The sequence below is a fragment of the Solanum lycopersicum genome, chromosome 3 (genome assembly GCF_036512215.1).
Source record: "Solanum lycopersicum chromosome 3, SLM_r2.1".
Lineage (NCBI taxonomy): Eukaryota > Viridiplantae > Streptophyta > Magnoliopsida > Solanales > Solanaceae > Solanum > Solanum lycopersicum.
In genome coordinates, this window is record NC_090802.1 from 59436850 (window position 1) to 59462371 (window position 25522).

General features: G+C 37.8%; 3 protein-coding genes across 21 annotated transcripts; 2 read left to right on the top strand and 1 right to left on the bottom strand.

The window, feature by feature from the left end:
- LOC101244945 (probable serine/threonine-protein kinase WNK3) lies at nucleotides 1-8118 on the top strand. Of its 9 annotated transcripts, none has more exons than XM_069295547.1 (9): nucleotides 1-736; nucleotides 904-941; nucleotides 1043-1270; nucleotides 1376-1599; nucleotides 1711-1868; nucleotides 6014-6197; nucleotides 6265-6396; nucleotides 6474-7386; nucleotides 7529-8118. In XM_069295547.1, exons 1-9 carry the CDS (start codon nucleotides 644-646, stop codon nucleotides 7692-7694), a joined length of 2136 nt encoding a protein of 711 aa, XP_069151648.1. In that variant the 5' UTR covers nucleotides 1-643; the 3' UTR covers nucleotides 7695-8118. The 9 variants fall into 9 exon arrangements, with proteins under 9 accessions (XP_069151648.1, XP_069151651.1, XP_010319025.1 ...); XM_069295550.1 differs by having other exon boundaries at nucleotides 111-736; nucleotides 7512-8118; XM_010320723.4 differs by having other exon boundaries at nucleotides 204-736; nucleotides 7520-8118.
- Nucleotides 8119-8664: 546 nt separating this feature from the next.
- On the top strand, nucleotides 8665-10551 carry LOC101245244 (elongation factor Tu, chloroplastic). Its single transcript, XM_010320721.4, has one exon. It carries the CDS (start codon nucleotides 8852-8854, stop codon nucleotides 10283-10285), a length of 1434 nt encoding a protein of 477 aa, XP_010319023.1. The 5' UTR covers nucleotides 8665-8851; the 3' UTR covers nucleotides 10286-10551.
- Nucleotides 10552-21302: 10751 nt separating this feature from the next.
- On the bottom strand, nucleotides 21303-23940 carry LOC101244475 (protein DEHYDRATION-INDUCED 19 homolog 5). 11 transcript variants are annotated; one of them, XR_011220079.1, is made up of 6 exons: nucleotides 23613-23940; nucleotides 22996-23138; nucleotides 22795-22872; nucleotides 22458-22699; nucleotides 22061-22263; nucleotides 21303-21705 (listed from the first exon to the last, which is right to left on the bottom strand). XR_011220079.1 is itself a non-coding variant. In XM_069295248.1 (5 exons), exons 1-5 carry the CDS (start codon nucleotides 23695-23697, stop codon nucleotides 21606-21608), a joined length of 648 nt encoding a protein of 215 aa, XP_069151349.1. In that variant the 5' UTR covers nucleotides 23698-23940; the 3' UTR covers nucleotides 21303-21605. The 11 variants fall into 11 exon arrangements, 4 of the variants coding, with proteins under 4 accessions (XP_069151349.1, XP_004236268.1, XP_010319021.1 ...); XR_011220078.1 differs by having other exon boundaries at nucleotides 21303-21708; XR_740773.4 differs by having other exon boundaries at nucleotides 21303-21708; nucleotides 22061-22295.
- Nucleotides 23941-25522: the final 1582 nt, after the last annotated feature.

Consider the following 25522-nt stretch of genomic DNA (forward strand, 5'->3'; position numbering starts at 1 on the left):
CGTGATCATTTCTTTTTTGGTATAATTCGTGTAGTAACATATACTAAATTAAATTATACCTTATAAATTAAAATCGAAGAATAAAACATAATACTCTTATGTTGGCCCTTAGGCAGGTGGAACTACACGAAAAAATGAGCACGCACTTGGCTGTATTTGCCACAAGTGTGCAACTTTAAAATTCAAAAAAAAGGCAAATTTGAGGATCCAACTCCATTGACTTTCCATAAGTATCCACACATTAATTTATTTTTTTCATAAGCTTCCAGAGTTGACTAATAAAAAAAAAAGAAGGTAAATAAGAGTAATACAAAATCGTAAAAAAGGAAAAAATCGAAGAGTCCGTCGGTCACAATCAGTTAAGCCGATTCCCTCCGTTTATACGTTTCAGAATCAGAAATCACAACCACCTTTTTCCTTCTTTTCTCAACCTTCCTTTTTTTCCTTTACACGATTCCTCACTCACCAAAACCTACGTAAAGTCCTATATACTGCGTATTTGAAGGACAACAGAGTAATCAAAATTGTTGCTGAATTGTGGATGTTACTGTAGAAATTGGGAGATTTTTTTTTGACTGATTTGATTCAATTGAAGAGCTAGGGTTCTGGATTTTGTGTTATTTCGATTCATTGATCGAAGAGAATGCAGCAGGATTCAGTGTCGGAGCAGGAACCGGATGAATCTGAATCTGAGCCCGACTTCGTGGAGCTCGATCCTACTGGTCGTTACGGACGGGTCAGTTCTCACTATGTAGAAACTCATTTTACTGTTTTTTTTTAAGTTAATTTCTTAGAAAGTTTGGATATTTATGTGCTGGTGATAATATTGTTACATTTACTGTTAAACATGATAATGTTATTCTGAATTTTAGTCATGGAGTTGATTCTCTTTCTGTTATGCAGTACAAAGAGGTTCTGGGAAAAGGAGCATTTAAGAAAGTGTATCCTTTATCAAACACCTTTGCATGTGTATAATTTTTTACTTATATGTTTGTTGTGAAGTGATGTGTTGTCGATTCTTTGACTTACGAATGGGAAATAGATATCGAGCGTTTGATGAACTGGAAGGAATAGAAGTAGCTTGGAATCAGGTTAAAGTTGCTGATCTATTGAGGAATGAAGTGGACTTGGAGCGTCTTTATTCTGAAGTTCATTTGCTTAAAACCCTCAAGCACAAGAATATCATCAAATTTTACAACTCTTGGGTTGACACAAAGACTGAGAATATCAACATCATTACTGAAATATTCACTTCTGGGAATTTAAGACAGTATGTGATATTTGTGTTTTCTTCTTCTTTCTTCTGTCATTTGCTCAATGCCTCCTCTCTAGGTAAGGTTATATTATGATCAGCTCATTGTGTACGAATATGCAGATACCGCAAAAAACATAAGAAGGTTGATTTGCGAGCACTCAAGAATTGGTCTCGGCAGATATTGGAGGGACTTTCATATCTACATGGTCACGACCCTCCAGTTATTCATCGTGATCTTAAGTGTGATAATCTTTTTGTCAATGGTAACCAAGGGGAGGTGAAAATCGGTGACTTGGGACTCGCAGCAATTCTTCGTAAGGCTCGTTCAGCTCATAGTGTCATTGGTAAAGTCTTAGTTCACTTTGCTAACTTTTGCATCTATCCTAGACTGTTATTGTTAGTGTCATTCAGATGGTCCTTTAATTTTACCAGTGCAATTCGATATTCAAACTCAGGTACTCCAGAATTCATGGCACCAGAGCTTTATGAGGAGGAATATAATGAGCTAGTAGATATCTATGCTTTTGGCATGTGCTTGCTGGAGCTGGTGACTTTTGAGTATCCATATGTTGAGTGTACGAATGCTGCCCAGATATATAAGAAAGTAACATCAGTAAGAATTCTTGTCTTTCTTGTCATCTATTATGTTCTCTGTTTCCTTGTGTCCTCAAACTTTACCACTACATGCTTCACATAGTAGGAACAGAAACTGCATAAATGGCTGTCCTGTTTCCAGCATTTTGATTCTTAAACTGCTGAGCTGAGAAACCAAAAGCGCCTAAGCATACATCAGTTAGGTTCAATTTGATTCTGCTTATTTTGTTTTGTTTAAATTTGTTTAATAGTACAGTAAATTTGGTCGATTATAAACTAGTTGGCATCACTAATGTGAATCCTTTTTATATTCCACTGCATTCTGATCCATTTCATTAGAACACTGTAACAAATTTTTCTTAAGGAACTTTAAGAAGTTTCTAAAATTAGAGGTTCTCTAAATCTTGCACTTATCCCTACCCAGACCTATTGTAGTGTAACAACAATAATTTTGATTAAATTTCAACTATTTGATATTGCCTGTATGGATCTTCAATTCCCTTGTGCTATATTCTTTGATAAATCACAGATCTTAAACTTAGCACAAGATATGGTAAATATAAGAAGGTAACTTCTCGTGATATAGAAGAAGTGAAAATTATATTGCTTCAAATTGCACAAATTTTAGGTTTGATGTGAGGTACATAAATAATAATGGAGGAGGGTCCAATCGATTACGTAAAATGAACCTTGAGAAAGAGATGGATAGTTATGCTAGATTTCTCACTATGGTTGTGATGATGACAAGGCCTTGCAGCCTCGCTTATAGGGTGGCTAACTCTAGACTGAGAAGACAGCGCCCAAAGACCTGTGGCTGAGGCATCTAGGCAGGGAGAGAGGACAATAGACTAAGATTTTGATACAAGAGAGCCTACAAAACTGATGTTGGCCAAAGAATATGATTGGAAGATGGGATTGAGAAAAATATCATCATCAGTTTAAAGAAAATTGTAAGGAGATCTTGGAAAAGAAATCTAAAAAGAAAATATGAAGAATTCTAAAAGAGAAGAATGATGAAATAATGTAACGAGAAGACAGAAAAAAATACAGGAATTCTCATAGAGATTTAATCGCTTAACATTTACCTTGGTGACAGTTACACAAGGCATCTGGATAATGCATCTATGGTAGTGTTTGATTCCTCGCCATGGTGATGGTGGCAAAGGCATTGCTTCCTCAATTTATAATGGTAGTTGAGATGAGGCTGAAGAAGAGAGAGAAAAGTTTGGTAGTTGAGGTAATGTCTATGAGGGGAAGAAGACATCAGTCTAAACCTTTGATACAAGACAACCATCAAAAGCGAATACATGAGCATAGTAAAGTGTCACGTCCCGCCAATTCTCAGTAAGATTTTGCATCCGAATAGGCGCGGAAGAGTCTAGAAGTTGTGGTGTGGAGAGGTTTATAGAAAACTCTAGAAGCCCCTAGATATTTCAAGAAGACTCTAGAAGAACTTAGAGGCTTTTTTGGAAAGCTTTGGAGAGTCCTAGAAATGTATAGAGAGTTCTAGAAGAACTAAATATTTTCTAGGAAAGCCTTAGAATTCTCTACTAGCCTAGAGAATTCTAGAACATGGATCAAAGTGTAAATATTTAGGGACTTGTGTAGTAATTTTTATTATTTACATTTTAGCCCCTAGAAAGTAGTATAAATAGGAGGGCTCTCATTTGTAAATCATCCACCAAAGTTGTAAGCAATTTTCCAAGCAATATAAAGCCTCATTCCAAATGAGTGAAAAGAAATCCGATTCAAAAAAAGAGAGAAAAGAAAAAAAATAGGTGAAAGGAAGCGAAAATACAATATAGGAATTCATAGAGATACTCAATCCACCATGACCTTAATTACTCTACACCAAGGCTTCTGATATTTGCTTTTTCTGTGTTTAATAATATATGAATCCATTCAGGGACTCATTAATGGTGTTGACAACTCTTTTGAGATGCTTAAATCTTGAACCTCGGTGATGTATACGTTCAAGGCCTGATGCACATTATACCAAGCGATATCATACGACCCGCTTAGTTGGAAATCTTTTGTGAATTTATTGACTAAAGTATGTTATCTTCGTTTTTTAGTTTGTTTTTGTAAGTTACATATTTTTCCTTCCGAATTTGTCAGTGTTTAAATCTCTGTTTGTTATCAAAGACGATTTGGTGTTGCCTCACGCTGTAGGGTGGTGATGAGTGTGTGAGTGGGTGTTACTCACTACTCTTTCGGTCTTCATGTTCTCTATTAATTTATTTACTTTGTTTTTAATTTGTTGGAAGGGTGATAACCAGAGACAGATCCAAAATTTGAAATTTCCAGGTGCTACATCACACTGAATCCTAATAAAGTAAAAATTGGTTTGTTTTATCCATTTTGGCATTCAAGTTTCTTCTCGATCTATCTCTACATTGCTTATTGAAATGCAATAGGCAATGTAGGAATTGGCAAATGTTGCATTTACAGATTATCATGGACAACACATCATACTTTTTTCCAATGAAATAGAAGGCACTCTATTGAAGCTTTATGAATCTGTAGGTATACTGAATAGATAATATGTTTAAAACAATATTTTATCCGTCCTAGACAAGTACCTGAAAGCATTGTGATTTTTAATTTGAAGATAATTTCATATTTTTTGTGATAACACCAAAGCAGGGAATTCTCAAGGAATTTCAACTTTCTATAGAAGTCTACAATTGTCAATTTTCCCCAAAAGAAACCGCTCTCTCTTGGGAATTTCTATCTTAGTGTCAATTTGATTATTTACCATTGAAGGATAAATAAATTCCTTAACTTGCTATCATCAACTGCATTATATAGACCCAAGCCCATTTGAGATCAAATTCTCTCTCTTTGGTAGAATATTCTAGTCTCTTTAACAAAGATAAAATATCCAGTAACTATGTATGTAATTCAATTATATTTGTTTGAATGATGTATCCTGCTGTGTCATAAACATTTTGCTATTTGTATATGTCAAAATAAATATTAAATTTAACTGGTATGTGGACTCGGTCAAGACTTCTCTGATTGTCTTAATAAATACATCGTACCATTTAGTTTGTTTATCCAGAAACATGTGTTTTTTTTCCATTTGTAGAAGTGTCATAAATTAGAAATGATTTAGATATATATAATCATAAGTAAGACAAAATGTTGAATGTGCTTAAACATAGTTGGAACTCAAAGCAATATTACTTTTTTCCTTTTTCTTTTTTTTTACTTTGTATTTTTACAACGATGGTGTCTAGGCCAGCTTGCACCAACCTTAACTATTTTACAGCTACCTGTTACTCTCACAAGCACAAATATTGCGAAACTTGGTTTAGGCAGAATGAAAAGAAATACCTAGTGTTTTTCGCCTTTGAGCCAAAGTCTTCAGCCCCGTAAGTAATTAGAGATTGGACAAGTCAAATGATAGAGTGACAGATGTGGGCATAACGATAAGGGTGGTACTGAAAAGAAGGAAAATATTCTCTTGTACTAAACCAGAAAAGCCAAAAGGAACATTTAGAAAGAAAGCTTGGGCTGTGTTCGGGATTGCTATTTTTTTTTCTTTTCCTTGTGATGATAGGGCACTTTCAGTGCTTAGCTCAGGTTACCCTACTCCCTCCATCTGTCTCTCACTTCCGTCTCAAAATATTATCCACTTCCCTTAAGTAAAATATTGTTTCTTTACCTTCGTAGCATTTTGATAATTTATTGCTTTAAAGGGATAAGCGACCTCCTTATAGAATCTCAAACTTATCACTGATTGTGGGCCTACTTTCTCTTTGAAACACTAAATTTCTACTCTACTATAAAAAATTAACACTTAATATAAAGGGTTAGAGGGAAGTAATTTGTTTTTATATATGTGATTATGACTCAAAGAAAAGCCAGGAAGCTTACACAGTGGTTTTCATTGTTTGGCAGCTAAAATATACGAAAGGCAATATGTTAGTCTACTTTTTGATTCTTTAGTTTTACTTTTTGGGATGCTATTGGTAGTGGTCCTACATTGAGGATTTCATTCTGAGTGTTAGTTGACAAAATTAATTCATGACTGTAATTTTGATATTTATGGATTGATCTAAGGATATATATGTTCAGAGTTGTTTTTATTGACATTTGATTTCTTGGACCTGTTTTTCAATTATTAATGCTTAAATTTTATACCTGCCATCCTTGAAGGGAATTAGGCCTGCATCACTGGCAAAAGTAAAGGATCCAGGAGTTAAAGCATTTATAGAAAAATGTATAGCAAAAGTTTCTGAGCGTCTGTCTGCTAAGGAACTATTGATGGACCCCTTTCTCCGGTCAGATGATGATTCTGCAAGCATATCTAGATCCTTGAGTTCCCACCCCATACATGCAGGTAACTATATAATTGCAACTACACACGGATATGTTTGGAGCATGTTGACACTTCTGGGATCTTGCAGATAAGAGTGATGATGATAGTGGAAGAAGTCCTCAGGACCATGTGCCTGAAGGAAGCAGAGATTTCACAGTACAGGGCCAACGGAAGGACCTAAACACAATTTTTCTCAAACTGCGAATAACTGACTCTACAGGTTATGCCTTGTTCCTTATTTCTCCACCAAACTAAGATGATTCACTTCAGTAGCTTGACATTTTCCCTGTATCTCAGGTCATATTAGGAATATTCATTTCCCCTTTGATATTGAAGTTGATACAGCAAATGCTGTTGCTAGTGAAATGGTTGAAGAGTTGGACCTGACAGATCAAGACGTCTCTGCTATTGCTGATATGATTGATTCAGAAATCCGGTCATATATCCCAGATTGGGCACCAAAACAATGTTCTAGCAATGACATCGCAGATGAAGTTGCTCCTTCTGAGAGTAGTGAAGCTCGTGAAGTTGCTCCTTCTGAGAGCAGTACCTTTGGAGCTTGTGATGATGTTTCCCCTTCAACAATGAACTCCACTCTTTCTGGCGGTCTTATGTTGGAAAGACTTCCTTCAGGTCGTAAGTACTGGTCTGATTCACCAAAAACAACCAGTTGTGCAAGCTCTCCACTTAGACTGGGTCCTTCAAACCTGTCACGGGCAGATTCACCAATTCCTGAAAGTAGCTGGACTGAAGAAAATGGACTATCATCTATCAGCCACAAAGAGGGAAGCAGCTCAGGTGATGGTGCCTTTGAGCATGAAGAGAGTGAAACTGAAAATGATATTGATGAAGAGTCTGGTGTGATTCCGGAACCAAACTCAAGTGATAATAAGCAATCTGCTGATTTAACTTCCGAGACTGAGCCTCATTCGTCAGGGCAAAGAAAAACTCATTGCAGCAACAAATGTTCAGATGACATTGAAGATATTGTGGAGAAACTTGAGACGCTGGTACATGAGCAGCGTAAGGAGCTTGATGCGCTCAGAGAGAAACATGACTTGGTTATCTCAGATGTTATAAGCAAACTTCCTCCTGAGATACGCAATGGAGTGCTTGCTATGTGTGGTCACAAACTATCTTTCACTAGTCTACGAAACGAAAGAGGCTGCTCCAGTACAAACTCTGAAGGCCCAAGCTCCTCTTTGAAAATGTAAGTGTTACCGTCTTATTATTTACTATTGAACTGTGGATATAACTAAAGGTTGTTCTTTGATTATGCCAATCATGTTACTTTTGATTGACTGTTACTACCAATCATGTTACTTATCCTTAAAGGTTTCAAGATGTTCCAGAATGCTGAAAAACTTTAGAGTTGCTGGCAATGGTTACATGCAAAATTCAGTAGCTGGAAGTGTTTTGAATGGACCTAGTTTTAGACGCTGTTTCAGCTCTGTCAAGGAAAACATCAGTTCAGGATTGGGAATTGCCGTAATTTTGAAAGAGGAAGCGGGAGAATGATCTGTCAGTGACCGGTGCTTCGATTAGCCTTAGGTGAGTTTATTGTTGGAGAACATATTCAATTTTATGTTTGCCATGACATAGACGAAGTGATCCCTTAGTCCTTCGGAAGATCTCGTTGACCCAGCTGAAACGGATTTAATATCTCATATTCATGAATGATATGCTACGAGCTGCAGCCACAATAGGTCCTTACATTTTCGTGGAGTGTATACTTGTATATATTTACATTTGTAATTAGCAAAATATTAATTGGTTTGAAATCAGGCCTGTTGAGATATAACCTTCTCATGTCTTTTAATTTTATCAATGATGTTCTAAAAACCTGTAAAGAAGTACATTCAGAAGATCATTGCTTGCTATTCACCCTTGTTATTTTTACAGGATAATCTTTTGAATGGAGTAATATGCTTTTCCTCCTTGAGTCAATGACAATTAGACACAGGTTTACAGATATTTTGTGGTTAAATGGAAAAAAAGAAAGACAATTTTTTAAATAAAGAAACGGGTGATAAAATTGCATATAATTAAGGGCAATTTTTGTGTACATCAATATTGGGAAGTCTTAAATTAGAGTAGCTGAAGTAGAAACGTGGCATAAAGAGAGACTCTAACGAGAAAATCATTTTCTTTTGTTTTAGCCACAGAAATGGCCCTCACCTTCAAGACATTACTGGTGCAAAAATCACCAAAACTTATGTCATTTCTGTACTATATTGTCTAATCGTTCGACCAAGATAATTACAAATAGCATCTGCACCATATTTATTGTGGTCAATGAAAACTAAATAAATCATATTCATCTCGATTATTTAAAGCGAAAGCTTATTAACTTAAAATATAGATAAGTGAAAATAGAAAATAAATTCAATGTCGACTTATTTTTATATTTTTAATATCTGTAGAACTCTAATCGGTTACCAACAAACCCCTTCATGTAATACTAAATAATTTAAAAATTGAGCATATAAAAGTCATTGGATTTCATGTGTTATCCAATAGGTAGAAATGGATAGAAAAAATCCCTTTGAAAATGAGTACTATATGAGAGGCCCTATTTTTTTGCTGCCAAGGATATAATACTGTTAACTCCTCCTCTTCTCACTTCTTCCCCAATTTCTTTCAAATCCCAATCCTCACTCTTATCCTTCTCCGCCATGGCTTCAATTTCAGCAGCGGCTGCCACCGCCACTTCTTCTCCTAAGCTCCTAAACCCTTCTAATCCCCTTCTTCCTTCCGCTGCTAAACCATCTAAGCTTATCCTATCCTCTTCATTTACCCCCAACTTTTCTACCCTTCTCCTCCACTCACCCGCCGCTACTTCTCCCACTACCCACCACCAACGCCGCTTCACTGTCCGTGCTGCCCGTGGCAAATTCGAGAGGAAGAAACCCCATGTCAATATTGGCACTATTGGTCATGTTGACCATGGAAAGACTACCCTTACTGCTGCTTTAACCATGGCTCTTGCTTCTATGGGTAATTCCGCTCCCAAGAAGTATGATGAAATTGATGCCGCCCCAGAAGAGCGTGCTCGTGGGATTACTATTAATACGGCTACGGTTGAGTATGAGACTGAGAACCGACACTATGCCCACGTGGACTGCCCCGGTCACGCTGATTATGTCAAGAACATGATTACTGGTGCTGCCCAGATGGATGGAGCTATTCTTGTTGTTTCCGGTGCTGATGGCCCAATGCCACAGACCAAAGAACATATCTTGCTTGCTAAACAAGTGGGTGTTCCTAATATGGTGGTGTTTTTGAACAAACAAGATCAGGTTGATGATGAAGAGCTTCTTGAGCTTGTTGAGTTGGAGGTAAGAGAGCTTTTGTCTAGTTATGAGTTCCCTGGTGATGATATTCCTATTGTTTCTGGCTCTGCTCTTTTGGCTTTAGAGGCTTTAATGGCAAATCCTAGTATTAAGAGAGGTGAAAATGAATGGGTTGATAAGATTTTTACATTAATGGACAATGTTGATAGTTATATTCCTATTCCGCAAAGACAAACTGAGTTGCCTTTTTTGATGGCTATTGAAGATGTGTTTTCAATCACTGGTAGAGGTACAGTGGCAACAGGGAGAGTAGAGAGAGGGACTGTTAGGGTTGGAGAGACCGTTGATATTGTAGGATTAAGAGACACCAGGTCTACTACCGTGACCGGGGTTGAAATGTTTCAGAAGATTTTGGATGAAGCAATGGCTGGTGATAATGTGGGATTGTTGTTGAGAGGTATTCAGAAGATTGATATTCAAAGAGGAATGGTGTTGGCGAAACCGGGAACAATCACTCCTCACACCAAGTTTGAAGCTCTTGTGTATGTTCTGAAAAAGGAGGAGGGTGGCAGGCATTCCCCATTCTTTTCGGGGTATAGGCCTCAGTTTTACATGAGGACCACCGATGTAACTGGGAAGGTTACTTCCATTACCACTGACAAAGGGGATGAATCTAAGATGGTCATGCCTGGTGATCGTGTGAACTTGGTGGTTGAGCTCATTATGCCTGTCGCTTGTGAACAAGGGATGAGATTTGCCATCAGGGAAGGAGGAAAGACTGTTGGAGCTGGTGTCATTCAGAAAATTCTTGAGTGATCAACGAGCAGCAGCGCATTTCCATTCAAAATGGTCCGGTCCTTGTCATGCAATATTTTTAATCCCTTGTCATATATGCAACGTTTTGGTTACTTCTTTTCTTTTAGATCATAGGTTAGTTGGAGAAATCTTGTTATAAGTCAATGCTAGTGCACCTTTGCGAGTTTGCTTCAATTTTTGTTTGTTTGTTTGAAAAGAAGAACATTTTGTATCTTGTGTATGTTTAGTTTCCATCAGGAAAAATCATACTTTTGATTGAAACTCAACTTAAACATGCCAATGAAATTAGGTGCATTTGATATTTGTTTTGAAGAATTGATGCTGTCTGGTAACACCAAAAAAAAAAAGAAAACTGAGATATTTTATTTTTACAACATATTTTGCTTAGAACTTGTTTAGTGATGCTTAATTGTTATTATCAATTGTGGCTTATAATCCCCTAGTAGAAGTCTCTGTGAGTGATCAGTTGGTTCTATGTTGGAACTTGTCCCTTCTTGAATTTGGGCTGCTCGCGGACGCTAAAATTGTTTCTATGGCCTCCATGACTGGGACCTGCCTGATCTTGAGGCCTAGGCCTCCTAACATCACGTACACCTCTCCTCTTTCGGCTGTCCTCTACCTGCTGGACATGCATCATTAATCTAGAAAGATCCATATTATCATGGAGCATCGCAGCCCGACAATCTTCCTCCAGGTCTCCATTGATTCCTGTGAGGAATCTGCTCATCTCCTCCCTGCTGGTAGAAACTAAGGGAGTAGCATACCTGGATGATTTCAACAAAGTTAAGTACTCTCATCATTCTTGTTATCAAATACTAAGGGAAGTACATACCTTGATAACTTCACAAACTTCAGGGAATACTCCCTGACAGTCATGGATCCTTGCTTGAGGTTGATGAACTCCTCAACCTTGGCCTCTTTCATCTCTCTAGGGAAGAATCTTTCCAAAAATGCTGTCTTGAACAGCTCCCAGGTGACTGGCACCCCTCCTAGGACACGGCTATCTCGCCACATTTTGCACCAAGTCTGTGCAACATCTTTGAGCTGGTAGGAAGCCAACTCAGCCTTCTCAATATCAGTGGCCCCCATGGCCACCAGTATCTTATGCAACTCGTCTATAAATTCCTGGGGATCTTCTGAAGTCTTAGCCCCTGTGAAAATTGGAGGATTCATCCTCGTGAAGTCTCGCAGTCTATCAGCTATGCTGCGAGCCGGTGGGTTTTCCCTTAGAACATCCTGCCGGTTGACTTGGGCAGTCATAGCTTGGGCCTGCATCGTGATGGCCTGTGCCATCTGGGCTAGAGATGCCCTCACCTCCGCATCAGTCAACCCAGCTGGGTTCACTGGCATGGCCACTCCTTCAGCTGGAGCCTGGGGTGGATTCTGATTACCCCTAGCTGCTGCTGCTCCCGTCCTCAGACCCTTAGTTCCCCAGGTATTCATTCTCTGAAAACAGCAAGGTTGATGTTAGACACGTTCGTAACACCAAGAATTTAAACATTAGGAAGAGCACAATAAGATAAGAAGAAGGGAAGTCTTTCCTACGCATCATGCAGTCTCTAATCCAGGATAGTGGTGCACTTCACTACCATGACTTAGAAACTACTCAATGTGGTTGATGTGAACTCATTATTCGAGGAATTTAACCTAGCGCTCTGATACCAACTTTGTCACGACCGGAATCTAGACCCCAGACGAGACCGGCGTCGTTGACCTCTCAGAGGTCGCAGACAAGCCTGCTTACGTCATTCTTACTTTACATAGATTAATTTTAGCGTCCGCGAGCAGCCCAAATTCAAGAAGGGGCAACAGAGTGCTGGAAATTCTGACCCTCAGAGAAATACAACGCCTAGAGGAGGCAGACCCGAACCCAAGAGGGGCAATGGAGGTGAGATGCAGCGTCCAAGGAAGACTTGTACTAAGTGTGGCCGAATGCACCTTGGAGAATGTAGACAGGGCACTAATGCCTGTTTCGGTTGTGGTAAGAGTGGACACATGGTCATAGACTGTCCCCAGAACAGAGGTCAGGCTGGGGGTAATGCTCAGCCTAGGCCTACCCCACATAATGCAGCAGCAACCGAACCTCCGAAGAGAAACAGATTTTATGCCTTGAAAGGTAGGGAGGAGCAGGAGAAGTCCGCTGATGTGGTCACAGGTATGCTGCAAGTATTCTCAACTTCTGTTTATGCTTTACTTGATCCAGGGTCTACGCTTTCCTTTGTAACTCCTCTGCTTGCCCTTACCTTTGAAATACTACCTGAAGTTCTGCATGATCCTATAGTGGTTAGTACGCCATTAGGAGAAAATGTGAGAACCGAAAGGGTATACAAGAATTGCCCAATAGTTGTGAGTGGCAAGGCTATGTGTGCAAACTTGATTGAGTTACCCATGCATGATTTTGATATTATTCTTGGCATGGACTGGCTTCACAGCCATTATGCTTGCTTGGACTGTCGTAGTAGAGTGGTGAGGTTTCGTTTCCCTAATGAAGAAGAGTTAGTCTGGGAGGGGTACAATCCGATTCGTCCTAACCCCTTGATTTCAAATCTTAAGGCCAATAAAATGATGGCCAAAGGGTTATTATGTCATCTAGTGAGTGTTAATGATTTAGATCATGATGTTCCTTCCATAGACTCGGTGCCTGTAGTAAATGAATTCCTAGATGTGTTTCCTGAAGATTTGCCTGGAGTCCCTCCCCTTCGAGAGATTGACTTTGGTATCGACTTAGAACCTGATACTAAACCAATCTCAATTCCTCCTTATAGAATGGCTCCAGCAGAACTCAAGGAGTTGAAGCTGCAGTTAAAAGATCTCACGGATAAGGGTTTCATTCAGCCGAGCATATCCCCTTGGGGCGCTCCAGTGTTGTTTGTAAAGAAAAAGGATGGAACCCTTAGAATGTGTATCGATTATCGGCAGCTCAACAAAGTCACTATAAAGAATAAGTACCCACTTCCCAGAATTGATGATTTGTTCGATCAGCTCCAAGGGTCTAGTTTCTTCTCTAAGATTGATCTTCGTTCAGGGTATCATCAGCTTAGAGTTAGGGATAGGGATGTCCCAAAAACAGCTTTTCGTACCCGTTATGGTCATTATGAGTTCTTGGTTATGTCATTCGGTCTCACGAATGCACCTGCTGCATTTATGGACCTCATGAACAGAGTTTTCCGTGAATACCTTGACTCTTTCGTCATAGTATTCATTGATGACATTCTCATCTACTCTAAGACCAAGGAAGAGCATGAACAGCATTTGAGACTAACCTTGCAGGTACTTAGACAGCATCAGCTGTATGCCAAATTCAGCAAGTGTGAATTCTGGCTGAGATCAGTGACCTTCCTGGGCCATGTTGTGTCCGATCAAGGTGTAGAAGTGGACCCCAGAAAGACTGAAGCCGTTAAGAAGTGGCCAAAGCCTCTTACACCCACCGATATCCGTAGCTTTCTGGGATTGGCTGGTTACTACCGCAGGTTCGTGGAGGGATTTTCTTCCATTGCTGCCCCACTTACAGCCTTGACAAAGAAGAAATCCAAGTATGAATGGACGGAGACTTGTGAGAAGAGTTTCCAGGAGCTCAAGGACAGACTCACTTCAGCCCCGGTGCTTACTCTGCCTAAGAGTGGCGAGAATTACACTGTCTATTGCGATGCATCTAGGGTCGGTTTGGGATGTGTTCTTATGCAGGCTGGTAAGGTGATAGCTTATGCTTCCAGACAGCTCAAGGTTCATGAAAAGAATTATCCCACTCATGACTTGGAGTTGGCAGCTGTGGTGTTTGCGTTGAAGTTATGGAGGCATTATCTATATGGAGTACACGTGGATGTGTTCACGGATCATAAGAGTCTCCAGTACGTGTTCACGCAGAGGGAGCTGAATCTACGGCAACGCAGATGGTTGGAGCTGTTGAAGGATTATGACATGAATGTGCACTATCATCCAGGTAAGGCTAATGTTGTGGCTGATGCTTTGAGCAGGATGAGCATGGGGAGTACAGCCCACGTTGAGGATGAGAAGAAGGAGCTAGTGAAAGAGGTACACAGACTGGCCAGGCTGGGTGTACGGTTGGTTGACTCTACTAGTGGAGGTGTATCAGTTCACCCTAGTTCTGAATCATCCCTGATAGTGGAAGTCAAGAAGGGTCAGCATCTCGATCCTGTGTTGATGGAGATGAAGGACTCAGTGTTGTTAAAAATGAATGAGTCTTTTGCTTTGGGAGATGATGGCATACTTAGATACCAGAACCGGTTGTGCGTACCAGATGTAGATGATTTACGGACCAAGATTGTTACAGAGGCCCATGGTTCCAGATATTCCATACATCCAGGTTCCACAAAAATGTATCATGATCTTAAGCAGATTTATTGGTGGGATGGCATGAAGAAGGATATTGCAGACTATGTGGCTAAGTGTCCTAATTGTCAGCAGGTTAAGGCAGAGCATCTTAAGCCTGGTGGTCTGACTCAGATTATTGAGGTTCCGACTTGGAAATGGGAGGCCATTAATATGGACTTCGTTGTTGGTCTTCCGAGGACTAGGAGGCAGCATGATTCTATATGGGTTATTGTGGACAGGCTGACTAAGTCTGCCCACTTTATCCCTGTGAAGTCCACTTACAGGGCCGAGGATTACGCGAGACTCTACATTGATGAGATTGTGAGATGGCATGGGATTCCTTTGTCTATTATTTCAGATAGAGGAGCTCAGTTTACTTCGCATTTTTGGAGATCTTTCCAGAAAAGCTTAGGCACGCAGGTGAAACTTAGCACTGCCTTTCATCCTCAGACAGATGGGCAGGCAGAGCGCACTATTCAGACATTGGAGGACATGTTGAGAGCGTGTGTGATTGACTTTAGAGGTAATTGGGATGACCATCTACCTTTGATAGAGTTCTCGTATAATAATAGCTACCACTCCAGCATTGGGATGGCACCATTTGAGGCATTGTATGGTAGGAGGTGTAGATCTCCAGTTGGGTGGTTCGAGGTTGGAGAGTCATCTATTTTGGGTCCAGAGATCATTCATGAGGCCTTGGAGAAAGTTAGAATGATTAGAGACAGGTTGGCTACCGCTTACAGCCGACAAAAGTCATATGCAGACAACAGAAAACGACCCTTAGAATTTAACGTTGGTGACCAGGTTTACTTGAAGATATCGCCTATGAAAGGGGTGATGCGATTTGGTAGAAAAGGGAAGCTTAGTCCGAGGTATGTGGGGCCATATGAGATCCTACAGCGCGTGGGTGAGGTGGCCTATGAGTTAGCATTGCCTGCGGAGCTAGCTTCTGTTCATCCAGTCTTTCATGTCTCTATGTTGAAGAAGTGCCTAGGTGATCCAGCATCAATCCTACCTGTAGAAGGTTTGGGGGTTGGTGAAGACTTGTCCTATGAGGAAGTACCTGTTGAGATCTTAGACAGACAGGTCAAGCGGCTGAGGAACAAGGAGATTGCCACAGTGAAGGTATTGTGGAGAAACCATCTTGTTGAGGGTGCTACGTGGGAGGCTGAGGCCGACATGAGATCCCGATATCCACATCTTTTCAACTCTTGAGGTTAGGCTTCCTACTCGTAAGACTATAGTTCCTTATCTCTTCATATTTGTTGCTATTGGCTGATTGTACATAGCAATTAGGTTATGATCTCATTGGCATTATGAGGTGAAAAGGTAGTGTCATTCGGGGACGAATGTTCCTAAGGGGGGGATAATGTAACGATTCAAAAAAAAAAAAGAATTATGTAAATAAGAATAAATAGGTATTTAAGGGCATAATTGTCCTTTCACATTTTAAATGAATAAATAAATAAATAAATAAATAAAACAGATTTGTATTTATTTATTTTAATGTTATTTGACTAATTCTTGAATTAGTCTCCTAATCCAATTAGCCCTCTCTCTCTCTCACGCTTCTAAACTCCCTCTCTCACGTTCTCCATCTTCCTCACATTATTTCTGCTAAAATATCAATAATTTTCATGCTTGAAGAACTCACAAAAAAAATTTTTAAGCAAAAGAAAAAGTAATCAAAACGTCAAGGCTAAGAGAGGTTCGTCGAGAGAGGTATACTTTGAAGTGAATTGGGAGTGGTTTGGAGGAGTTTTCCGGGCAGCAACATTAAAGTTTGAACATCGATTAAGGTATGAGTTTCTCTCATGGAATTCTTTCTCCAAGAGTACTTTCTTTCGGACGTTTCTTAAACTCTTGAAACTAAGGTTGTTCCCCTTCGTATGTCCTTGTCCTTAGCTCCCTAATGAATTTGTAGGATGGGTATGTTGTGCTGCTAGATTTTTGCATGAATGATGTGTTTAAATTAAATATGAGTGTGTTTATGTGCGGGAAATCGCGATAATGATCATCAGAATATGACCGGAAAAAGTTGATGTATGGGTGTGTATAGGGCAGTGTTTTAGGCATTGTTTTGGGGTATATAAGTTGTTTATTTATCATGTATTTTATGTGTGAAATGGGTGTGCAATGTGATGTTCATTTTGATGAAGCATAGTGAAGTGAATGAACCATGAAATCTCCCTAAGAACTAATGTGAAACTTGATGAAAAAGTGCAGAAAAAAATAGTGGAATAAATTTCCAAAAACATAGAAATAGGTTTAAAAAGAATCTGGAAATTTTTGGATGTCAAAGAATTAAAAAAAAAATAGAGGGGCTGTGGGGGTTCGAACCCACCACCTCACAGCCTCCTCTTCAGCGAAAATGAGAGGAAAAATAAGGGGGCTGTGGGGGTTCGAACCCACAACCTCCCTATTCAAGCGAATGTAATTAAAAATAATAATAATAATAAATTAAAATTCTAATTAAAGTTAAAAAAATTAATTCTCTTATGTAAACATTGAGATTAAATTTAGAATTTTGATTAAAAATAGAATATTAATTCTTTTATGTAAATATTGAGATTTAAATTAGAATTCTAATTAAATTAGAAAATTATTCTTTCATGTAAATGATTGAAATTTAATTTAGAATTCTAATTAAAATAGAAAATGTATTATGTCACGAAAATGTTGAGATTTAATTTAGAGTTCTAAATTTATGAATATTAGAACTAAAATCAATGAAAAATATAAATGATGTCCAAATAATTCAAGATTTGGGTTCTCGTGCCCAAACCTCCGTATTGATACATAAGTCATACGTGAGTAAAATATTCAAGAATAATGTAATCTACTTTGATCAAAAATCAAGATCTTGGTATATATACAAGATACATAAGTCTTGTAATACATAATCTTAGGAAAATAAGAATCACTTAACGAACTATAAACGAAGCCCCATGGCTTGTATGTATAGACACATAAGTTTAACATACGTTCAAGAATAAGTGAACCTAAGATATACGTAATGAAATGAAGAATGTGGTGACAATCATGATGTGAGGTTAATGCGTATGATGAGAGCAATCGTAAATGAGCTTAAGTAAATGTTACCGATACATACTCACCAATGAGAGTGTAAGATAATGAAGAGACCAGTCTCTATGAATACTCTAATAAAAATATTGAGTTTAAAACACTTAATACTAATGATGAGATGAGAAATCATCTATTGAGCTATGATGTCTTCATACTAGAAGCAAACTTCTATGATGTATGAGTTGCATGTAATGGAACTTTATACCGAGCACCGATAGGCTAGCTATGAGTGGTGATGCCTTCTTTCGGGAAGGGCGGAGGTTCACGTAATTCTCATGAGATGAGACTGTCCGGCTTGCCGGGTATGGGTCTCCACACATCTCCTAGTCTTTGAACCTATATTGCCACTATAGGGATCTGGCGGGGTTAAATTCCCATATACGCTAGCATGTTATTTGAATCGCTTTGGCCGGTGATTCCACCTCTTTTCGGTGTGGGGAAGACATTGGATTTCATGATGCTCACATGATCTATGTCGGTTAAAGTTAAAGTTCCCAATGAATGAATGAGGCCAGCCTCAAATGAATCATATAAAGAAATGAATGATACCGAAGGTGTTAGGATAGGATAATCAAGAGGTGAGCTAGATTCAGGTAATGACATTAGGTCATTCCTGATCATTGCACAGCAAACCCGATGAAAGTCTTAATCTACATCCTAGGTATAGCTGGTGTTCGCACTGGCCTATGAATGAATTGAAATGAAATACGAATGAATGAGTGAAGCAGACTCTGTGTTTGCTAAAGAAGGCTCCCTAGTTGAGGTCCCATATGTTGAGCCCTCATTTTGGGAAGTCTTAAGGTTAAGTCTATGATAGTAAGGTCTCATGGTATATGAATGAACAATATGAAAGAAACTATGTGCTATATGTTATGTGTTATATGAAGATATTATGTGTTGTGTGCCATACAATAACTATAATGATACATGTCACTCTCGTGGCATAACCTTCCTAATCTCATTTTAGCAAGTCCACCGACTTGACTTCCAAAAATCATGTTGTTAGGAAAGAGCTATTCTTTCTCATGCATGTCCCTGGTGTGTACTTGCATATACTCATACTTAGTACAAGTGTGTACTAATTCCATACGAACATCTACTTTTAGGTGCAGGCACAGGTGGACGCTAGAGCTACAGGTTCGTTGTTGCAGCTATCCGGACATCAGTATTCATCCGGAGTTTGGTAGGTCCTCATGCTTTCGAGGATGCTACTGTTTTACATTCTAGCGTAGTTTTAGAGTTGAGCTAGCGGAGCATGTTCCACTAGCGTTTCTTTCCTGTTTTGGTTCAAACTTTGTATTGGTGCTATTTTGGCCGATATACAATTAATACTTAATGAATTATTTCTTTCAGTTGCTTATCTCTTAAATGTTAGATGGTTGATGATGAACGATTACGAAATGTTAAGAATGTTCAGCAAGTATGATTAAAGAATCAAAAATTTCAAATTTTCCGCTAAAATTAATCTATGTAAAGTAAGAATGACGTAAGCAGGCTTGTCTGCGACCTCTGAGAGGTCAACGACGCCGGTCTCGTCTGGGGTCTAGATTCCGGTCGTGACATGTCAGTCCTTGGTCTTGTGTGTTTAGATGCGCTATGTAGAAATTGCCCTACAAAAAATGTCATTTACATATTGCTTATTAACCTCAGAATGAGATGGTCTTTTGTCTCATCCATCATGCTTGTTCCTGTAATAATGCTCAAAATGTGCTAGCACTGGCTGTCATTTCTCATACGTAGTGCTGTAATTGTGCCTCGAAGATGTTCTCGCTGGCTATTATAACTAGCATGCGTGTTTTATACTAGGCTGAGCTAATGAATGACTGTTTTATGTCTCTGGATTTGACAGTTTTGCTTATGTCTTCTGAAAAAATAATGGATCTCGCTTTCAACCTCTAATGTTGAGTTGGTCTCTTGTATGATCTGATGAAAATGAACGTCATAGCATGTAATTTGGTATGTAAGTGGTGTGAGTCAAGCTGTTGAGCAGAGCTTTTTCCTATGAGCCCCTACCAACTGCAGCTTTGCAGTCCTTTTGTTTTGAATCAAACATGCACAACTCCTGTTGCCACGACCCACGAATGATATAGCAACATTTTTTCAAATATTTCTAGTTAGGTGTCATTCATGATGGCAAATCTTGCTAACTCCACATTTTTCTTTCGTTTCCCTGCTGCACCACTTGTGTGTCACTTGAGTTATGCCATTATTGCAAGCACAACTATTATCACTGAGGTTGCAATCAGTTTCTTTGTGCCATCTCAAGCATAACTGTTATTGCTGAACTACAAAATAGAGGGATAGGATTATTTGCAAGATGTTTGTCTTTGTGCATGAAATGTTACAGTGAACTTGCTTAGATAAGTTTCATGGATCTGCACTTTTCTCGAACATCTTTCATTTCCCCTACTTAGAATGACATTTATTTTTTGCAATGGTACCATTTGGGCAACGAAAGATGAAAGAATGAATGAAGGTACACTATGTCTGTATTCAGCCAGAAAATGATGTTGGCTGAATGCATGTGCAATCAGAACCATTAATCTCATTACTTTTCAATGTTGGGAACATTGTTTTTCAAAGAGCTAGTTAATATGGGGTGCTACCGAATTATGATGACTGATGCTGCAAAATCTATGCTTGAAAAAAGATGTAAAATAATGAGGATAGAGTATGCATAAATATTTCAGTTTGGTGCTTGTCAGTTTTACTTGTCCTGCTTGTCAGTTTTACTTGCCATTGAGGCATCCGTGGTTACGGGGTTATATTTTCTGCTGAATAATCTGGTTCGTATTTTTTTTTTGTACTAGATGCGTGGAAACTAGTTTCAGATTGAGGTGTGTTTGATTGATTGATACATCTAGTTACCTGTTGATGATCATAGAGATGGAGTGTATACTGTATACTGTTGGAATACTTATCTTAGTTTTCGTTCTACTGCAGGATACAATCTTTAGTGAATTAGTATTTCTCTTGTCCAATTACTTCGAAATTCAGTTAGACCAAGCTGGATTTTGGTATCATTGGATGTATCTCTTACGGTAAACCTTGGTCTCCTGGTAATTATTTACCTTGAGTTATGCTTGAGAACATATGTACCACCAGCAACTAGTGGGGTTTCTTGGTAGGTGCTGTTCCCAGAATGTAGTTGACTCTCATTGCAAGAAACCATTAATAGAGTAAATAGTTCTTGTTTGGAGAAGCTTTATTAGATATGATTAGAATATGCGACCTAGACACCACGATTATTTTTTAAAATATAGGTAGTCTTTTGGTAGACCAACATGCTTGTTTCTTGGCTGTCTATTGAGAGTAGTACCGCATTTGCAAAAAAAACACCTCTAATTTAATAATATGCGAGATTTCAGCACCTTCAAGAATTGGAAAACTGATAGAAGGAATGATGAACAAGTTTAATCTCTCTGGTAACTAGTTTGGCCTACTAAATTATCATGGTGATTTATGAGTTGCAAGGGATTTTGAATGTCAAATTCTGATACTTAGCATTTAGATAAAGAGAAATGGTACTCACTGTGTATGTCAAATCTAGTTTAACAACTTCTGTTAAGCAGTCAATGAAGAATTTATAGAACAAACATTTTCGGAAAGGAAAACAAATTACTCCATAATCCCTATTATCTGAACTTCACCAAAGTACCAACACACTTAAAATCTCTCAATTTGCACATACATTGTTTGGATACAAATACTATGCAGTGCATATGTGTTCATGTAAACAGTTTCTAGCCATGAATGAAGTTATTAGATGATTCGAGACTTTAGCTAGTACTGGAATACATGTAGCACCTATAAATACATTTCCGTGAACCATTATTCCCATACATATGTTCTAAAGCTGTTCTCTTGGTTGGGTTGAATCCTCCGTCTGGTCATGCACATCTTAGAAGATAGTTGAAGCAATAAGCTCTTGAAGAAACACAGCTCTTTGCCTTTTCTCTTCATACTGTTCTTCCAAGGCTGGATCACATACTGGCATTTTGCTGCTGCAGAAGAAAATAGATTTCTGTCATCCTAACTGTCAATACCATGACTGAATTGCACTGCCAGTTTCCTCTTGAAACTCGCTCTTGCCCCAGTTGTTCTTTTGTGTGTGTATTGGGGGGTGGGGGAATTATAGGAGAAAGAAAATTAACTCGTCTATCTATTTAATTAGACTAATTTATATCCATAATTTGGACACTTCAGTCATTGATAAATCTAGAATCTCCTGCATGTTCAAAGCAAGCAATAGTTTGCCACAACAATGATACCTCAGGATGGTCCATTTTGGCATCAGTCAACATTTAATTCAAAGGGCTGAGGGTAGAAATCACAGGACATATCAAGCCATGGTACCTTTGTTTCATATGTTTAATGTGTTCATCACTGCCCTTTCATCACTGTCTTCTTGTATGCCAAAGACGATAAGTCCAAACTTCAACATGATGGGGTACTAAACAGGATACACCAGAAAGAAGCTGAATCTACATTGAATGGCATACATTGGTTTCTCAAGAAGTTGACTTGCTTTGGGTTGAGAAAGAAGGAAAGAACACCACCTACATAGATTCTCTGTTCATTCCAGTAACAACTAATACAGAAAGGTACACTTTTTTAGTAGGAATTGCAAGTTTGCTTACATTTTTTTATTTCACATTTAGCATTAGTAACTCCAGTTTGTTATATGTTAAACTTTCAGTACAGCTATGCAATTATATGTTTGCATATCAAATATATTTTCCTCAACAGTTACCTTTCTACATCAGGAGTGGCAGCAGCACTGCCAAGAGAGTTATCTTGTGGACCGTCTTTAGGATCAGAAGGAGCCACGCTACATAGAAATGGCAGCAGAAGGGGATCTGGAGCAGGTTCTGGCACATTGTAACGACCAACCCCTAAATTTGTGCAGAAGAACGAATTTACTTCGTGGGGGTCCTTGCCACTTATTGCTGTAGTATTATTCCAGAAGCCTGACTTCAGGTACTTTCTCTTCCTCTGCAAAAAAATAAATAGGTAGAAAGAGAGGTGTTTGCTTACTACTAGATGCTAATAATAGAAAACTTGTGTACTTCTCAGTGAACTAAGCTTACCTTCACTGATTGTGCATGCTGTACCATAAAATGCCCCAGAGGATCTTTACCTAATGTTGCAGCACATATGGGGCAAACCTGTTCAAGAAAAACAGCAGAAATTAGTATGTTCCATATATTGTTCATTTCCGATTTGACACAACACACATTTTTTTTAATAATGTAACATAAGAACCCATTAACATTAGCTGTCTGCATTACCGCGTTTTTAAAATCAAAGCAATGCTCTTCTTTCAAATGATTGCAAAGCATCTGGACTTCAATTTCAACATAACAGAAAGGGCAGGGGAACCAGGCTCTTACATCCTCTTCTCCTTGAGTATTATCCACATTTGAGAGACTATCTGCTTGATTTTCAAAAGATACCATCATGTGCTTTGCGCTTTAGGAAGTAAATTATGTAAGCAAATGACATAAATAAGTGGAATAGCAAGTCATCCACCCCATGGTATTTCTATTTTTTCCAAGTCAAAAAAGTTGAATGGCAAATGAATCCATCCATATAGTAGATGTTGGAAGTCTGACTCATTTTCTTTTCATTTAAAAATTATCCCTCTATTCATGAAATCATTCAAAAGACAGTCAAGAAGAGAAGATGAAAAGCAAAGAGTTAAGCATCTTAAATAAAGACTCTTTATGGTCCTAACCTCATTCAACACACAAAATCCAAAATACTCAAAAAATTACTAAACTCTGTACTAAAAACCCCTTAGACAGGGGACTTAAATAAAAAGCCATTCAAGAATTTTAACTAACAGAAGCAATAAGGCAAGAAGTTCAAGAAAAATTTCATAAGATAAAAACAAGTGGTGCAATACCATAATTGCTGAGTCTGTTAGTTTGTACAGCAGAGAGATTATGCCTTGCTGAATTTATTCTTGCAGCCCAAAAGTCCACATCCATTTTTCCAAATTTCTCTATTTTTCTTGTAATTTATCAAAGTTGTATTAGTCAGCTTCTACTTGTAATTGAAGCAAAGAATAAAGGGGTTTTCAGAATTTGTTGAATAAGATACCTAAATCAAACAAACAAAACATACATCAACGGATGGTCTCCAAGATTTAAGAAGAAAGAAGTGTGGCTGCTTTTGTTAAGCTTTCTGAGAAGAAAGATGATGGGATATTATGTTGTACTATTTTGTATTCTAGTGGTGGAAAAGTTTATACTCAAAGAGAAAGGTAGGGTGGTGGGGTGGGGTGGGGTCAGTTGTTTTGGTAAGCTTTTCTGATACACAAAAGCTAGATAATATATTCTTGACACCTGTCCCCTATCTCCATGATAAATTTTTACTGACAAAATTCTTACTGTTAAACTGAACTAGGTAAGCTAGTTAAGACAGCAGCCAGAAAGTCTAGTACTCCATAAAAATTCAACAAAAATACCAAGAAAAAAAAAGGATGTTTATAAATTAAAAAAATATATATTTTAATAATTAAATTTACCTAATATAAAAATATATTATTATTCTCTAAATCGACTAAAAAAGAAGTGAAACATAAATGGTGAATAACTAGTCATACTTTGTATAATAAATAGAGTGTTTTTTGTTGTGGGTTTTGTTCAGTTGCCGTGTAATCTAAACATTTCATTTACACACAAATGTAATTATTGACTCACAAATAGTAGGAGCAATAACCAATCTACATTGAGAGAAAAAAGACAAATTAAATATGTTAGTGGTGGAATTGACCTATAACCCTATTAGTAGTATCAGTATATGCTTTAATCTAATTATTCGAGTTAGATTTTGTTTAAGGAATTTTAGCAGCTTAAATAATTGGCGATTTTCAATTTTCGTCTTTTTATCGAAGATTCAGTTTATAAAAAAAAATTAGGGGTTTAAAATACTTTTCATTTCGTCAAAATTGTGAATTCTAATAAAAGCGAAATTTTACCCTGTGCGCATTCAAAAGATAGTGGCGATTTTTCTTGTCATAAAATTTTTTTTGTTTAAATAAAAAAGGTTGCTTACTTAATGTTGAAGCATATGTTCAATGGAGTATTAGTCTATAGTTCATTTTATATTATTTCGCATATTTGACCCCCACAAACCTCTCAATTAAGTTTCCTCGCATTCTAAAAATATTTTGAAAAGATACAAAGAAAAGCCAAGTAACGTCCAAAGGTCAATCTAATTTATGGTGACAAAATTAGCATGATTTTGCTAATCTGTTTAAGTTTGAGCAGGTTAATGATTTATTTATTTAAGCCATCTTGTTCCATTCAATAAGTCCATTTTATGAATTAGATTGACTTAATAAAATAAGTAATTCAAATTAACTAATAAAAAAATCTTAAATATTTTCTTTGTTTGTTTGAATATGTCGTAAATATAGTTAACTTATAAGTGAAGTAAAACTATGTAAGAATTGTATAGGTTGGACATCCACCAATTGTTTATCTCATATTGATCAACCCAAACAACAATAATACATTTATTTATTAATTCAACTTAATTCGATATTTCTATTTGACATCCTTTTAAGTACAATAGTCAAGTAGTTATTGTAAAAATTTAAGATAAACTAATAATGAAATAAAGAACATAGTATACCTAAAACTTAAAAGGTTGGTGACTCAAATAATACTAGTAGTTAGGTCAACATGGTGGTAGCAAAAAGGGGAAGTAATTAATAAGAGAGTTGGCCTAAAACTACTTTTATTGTCAAAGATAGCGACTAAGTGATTATTGTCCCTTAATAATTAACAATAGGACGGTGTAAAGTGC

What these genes read in the sequence shown, in the direction of transcription:
- LOC101244945 (XM_010320722.4), top strand. Translation starts at nt 644, where the DNA reads ATGCAGCAGGATTCAGTGTCGGAGCAGGAACCGGATGAATCTGAATCT. An exon ending in TATATAAGAAAGTAACATCA is followed by an intron (nt 1,869 to 6,013) that starts GTAAGAATTCTT and finishes CCATCCTTGAAG; the next exon opens with GGAATTAGGCCTGCATCACT. An exon ending in CCAAGCTCCTCTTTGAAAAT is followed by an intron (nt 7,387 to 7,519) that starts GTAAGTGTTACC and finishes AAAGGTTTCAAG; the next exon opens with ATGTTCCAGAATGCTGAAAA.
- LOC101245244 (XM_010320721.4), top strand. Translation starts at nt 8,852, where the DNA reads ATGGCTTCAATTTCAGCAGCGGCTGCCACCGCCACTTCTTCTCCTAAG.
- LOC101244475 (XM_010320718.4), bottom strand. Translation starts at nt 23,697, where the DNA reads ATGGATGTGGACTTTTGGGCTGCAAGAATAAATTCAGCAAGGCATAAT. An exon ending in GCTTTGATTTTAAAAACGCG is followed by an intron (nt 22,873 to 22,995) that starts GTAATGCAGACA and finishes TTTCTTGAACAG; the next exon opens with GTTTGCCCCATATGTGCTGC. An exon ending in GCCACTCCTGATGTAGAAAG is followed by an intron (nt 21,709 to 22,457) that starts GTAACTGTTGAG and finishes TTTCTTCTGCAG; the next exon opens with CAGCAAAATGCCAGTATGTG.